The 2,824-nt window shown below is 55.6% G+C and overlaps 1 protein-coding gene across 1 annotated transcript in view; it reads right to left on the minus strand.

The window, feature by feature from the left end:
- The window catches only part of VOLCADRAFT_97970 (uncharacterized protein), a gene marked incomplete at both ends in the record, with an annotated part of 3,038 nt that extends 1,429 nt beyond the window's left edge, over positions 1-1,609 (minus strand). The window contains 3 exons of the mRNA XM_002956889.1: positions 153-228; positions 1,118-1,302; positions 1,600-1,609. Of these exons, the coding sequence (XP_002956935.1) occupies positions 153-228; positions 1,118-1,302; positions 1,600-1,609 (271 nt within the window). The remainder of the gene's footprint in view (positions 1-152; positions 229-1,117; positions 1,303-1,599) is intronic.
- Between the last annotated feature and the right edge of the window lie 1,215 nt (positions 1,610-2,824).

A 2,824-nucleotide genomic window follows, 5' to 3' on the forward strand; every position in this document is an offset into this window, starting at 1 on the left:
GTCACCCCACCCCCAAGGGCAAGTGGGTGGGGAGAGGGAAATGGAGGGTAGGACGCAGACAGACCGACCGACAGACCGACAGACTGACAGACAGACTGATTGACAGACTGACTGACCGACAGACTGACAGACTGACCGACCGACAGACTGACCGACCTGAAATTGGAGACCGCTGGATGTCGTGGTGTAGTCCTTGTACGTCATTCGCGGTTTGCCGTAATCCTTGCCCTGTGCGCGCGCGCGCGTGTGTGTGTGTTTGTAAGAGAGTGTACGTACGGAGGGTGCGGATCGTACAGCGGTACAAAATACGGGAACAGGGGAAGTGGGTAAACTCATCCAAAGGGGGACTTTTGGCATCCCCCTCGCCCCGGGGATTTGGGGGAAACGCGAAGACAAGCCGCAGGTTCAGGACTACGGCATGATTGATATGGAAACAAATCGTACGGCTGCACGGGAACAAATCGTACGGCTGTACGGCAGGGGGGTGGCCTCCCTCACCCTGCAGCCTCCTCCTTCCCCCCAAGCACCCCTCGGCACATGTCATCACGATTATAATCACGATGGTCAGTTGGTTAGAGCTCAGTTGCAAATATTCCTCCTCCTCCCCCCCCAGACTTAACCATGTCTCATTCCCATTCAAAACTGCGCCACCTGGGTTACAACACCCGCCGATTATTTCTTTCCTCCCCCCTCCTTAAGAACGCCTACTGGTCAGTTCTGCTCCTTGGCAGCAGCTTCACTCGTTGAAATGATTCGCCTTTCCCCCCCCCCCTTCCACATCTGCAGCCATCAAACCGTCTGTCTGTCTGTCTGTCCACCTGTCCGTGACTCAGAACATTCAGCATTGCGGAGTGGGCCCCCCCTCACCGCTTCACTCGCTCGTGGTTCGTCTAACTCCCCACCCACCCATCAATTCCTTATATGTTTCCTTGATATTTATAATGGGGTTAAACATTTTTGGTAAAAGTTGGTTTCGGAGATCGTCCGTAGTGTATTAATGTGCGGCGGCTTTAGAGGGCAGGTGGTTGTGGTTGGGTTCCATCGGTTGTTAGGTTGGGTTGGTTGGTTAGGTTGTTGTGCGTTAGTATACGGGAATATGTATACCCCTGCGGCCCACCTTGAGGGCATCCATGGGCTCGTACTTCGCGATGGTCCCCTCAGCCGCCGCTGCACCGACGGGGCGGCCCAGCAGCGCCGTCGCCATCACTGCAGTCAGCATTGGCAATGCCGCAGCCGCCGCAGCCCCTCCCGCCAGAAGGGCGCGTCTGGAGGAGCAGTGACATCGGGAAGCATTGGAGAAAGCTGTGTATGTATGTGCGTGTGTGTGTGTGTGTGTGTGTGTGTGTGTGTGTGTGTGTGTGGCCGGTGTGGTTGTGATGGTGTATTGCGCATGCCATTCAAAATGGAAACGCGTGTGCAAGAGCGGAGCGCAGATCTCCTAAAGCCAGGATGCTAACATCATTCAGAATCGCGGTCAGATGTCGCTGCGTGGAAGATTTTGTGTCCCCTGGACAGTGCGGTGGCAGATAGTGCGCGGCATGGCAGCACCAAGTACGACCCGGCTATGGCAGCGTCTGCGATGCCCAGCTTCACACGCACCTGCTGGCATAGCTGCTGGGATCGATTTGAAAGTTGTCGACAGCCGGGTCGTCATGTGGAGAAGACTGGAGAGCGAGTGGTTTAAGGAAGACCAGGGCTTTGTGCCTTCGTGAGGAATGATGGCAGCTCCGATCGCGAATGCTGACGTGCTTGTTCGCATGGGTGATTCCAAACGGGGATGGTCTATGACGGCTGCAGAGCGCTGGGTGCATCTGGGCAATGCGCAGCTGCAACACGGCTAGAAACAGTTGTGGACAAATGCGGTTGTCCGTGGAGTTGGGTCGCTGTCAGTCGCTTAAAGGTTGTGTTAACGGACGTAGTTTCTTTCCAGGTAGGTCAGGGTTGGTGGTGTAAAAGCTGTACAAAAAGGTGCTCGTGATGGGCCACGCTGGATGTGGCAAACCTCCCAACCTCCCGACCTTCCTCAAATCCCAGTGTACTTGTAAACGCATGTCAAAGTTTTAATTTAGGCTTTTCAAATTTTCTTAGACTGCTTGGTTCGTGCCAACTTCAGTTGCAAGCAGACTTGGACCAGCTGGCCATAACTACTTGAGAAGCTGGACAGAGGTGCACTCAGAACGTTAGACAGATTTTTTGTGTACAGACTCAAGTTTCTTTTAAAACCGTTGGCGTCCCCAAGGAGCTATCGATAAGTGGTCAGGCACTTGTGCATCGACCAAAAGTAGTTTTTCGGGCCACATGGGTGCTTTGACGCCTGTGTGGCCCTTAAAAGGAGACGCACATTAAGCCAGGAACAGTCCAGGCGCTGCGTGGTTGAGCCTAACTCATCCCCAAATGTGGCGCTCGGTACTGAGTCTCTTGGAACCCCAAACCTCTCCTCTTCCAACCCATTACAAGCCAGCCAGGCGACCTTTGCAAGACCTGGAAGCCCCACCACGGCCGCAGTTACATGACGATGACGATGACGACGATGACTACCCGGACTTCGGGCACGTCGAGCAGCACCCCCTGAGCCTTCGCCCTCGCCGCAGCGTTTCCGCAGGTGGCGCGCCGGACGCCACGAGCAACTTCCACCAGCTCACGCTCCAATCCGAACAACCCAGAGATGATGGCACCAGCATCGTCCTGGACGTAGACCCCGGAAGCACAACCACGCAGCCACCTCTGCCGCCGCCTCAACAGCAGTTGCTCCAACAGAACGACTCCCCCTTACCAGGTGCCGCAGCAAGTGCCACCGGCTGGCAGCAGCAGCATCGCATCTCCG

The sequence above is a fragment of the Volvox carteri genome (genome assembly GCF_000143455.1).
Source record: "Volvox carteri f. nagariensis unplaced genomic scaffold VOLCAscaffold_66, whole genome shotgun sequence".
In the NCBI taxonomy this organism is placed as follows: Eukaryota; Viridiplantae; Chlorophyta; class Chlorophyceae; order Chlamydomonadales; family Volvocaceae; genus Volvox; species Volvox carteri.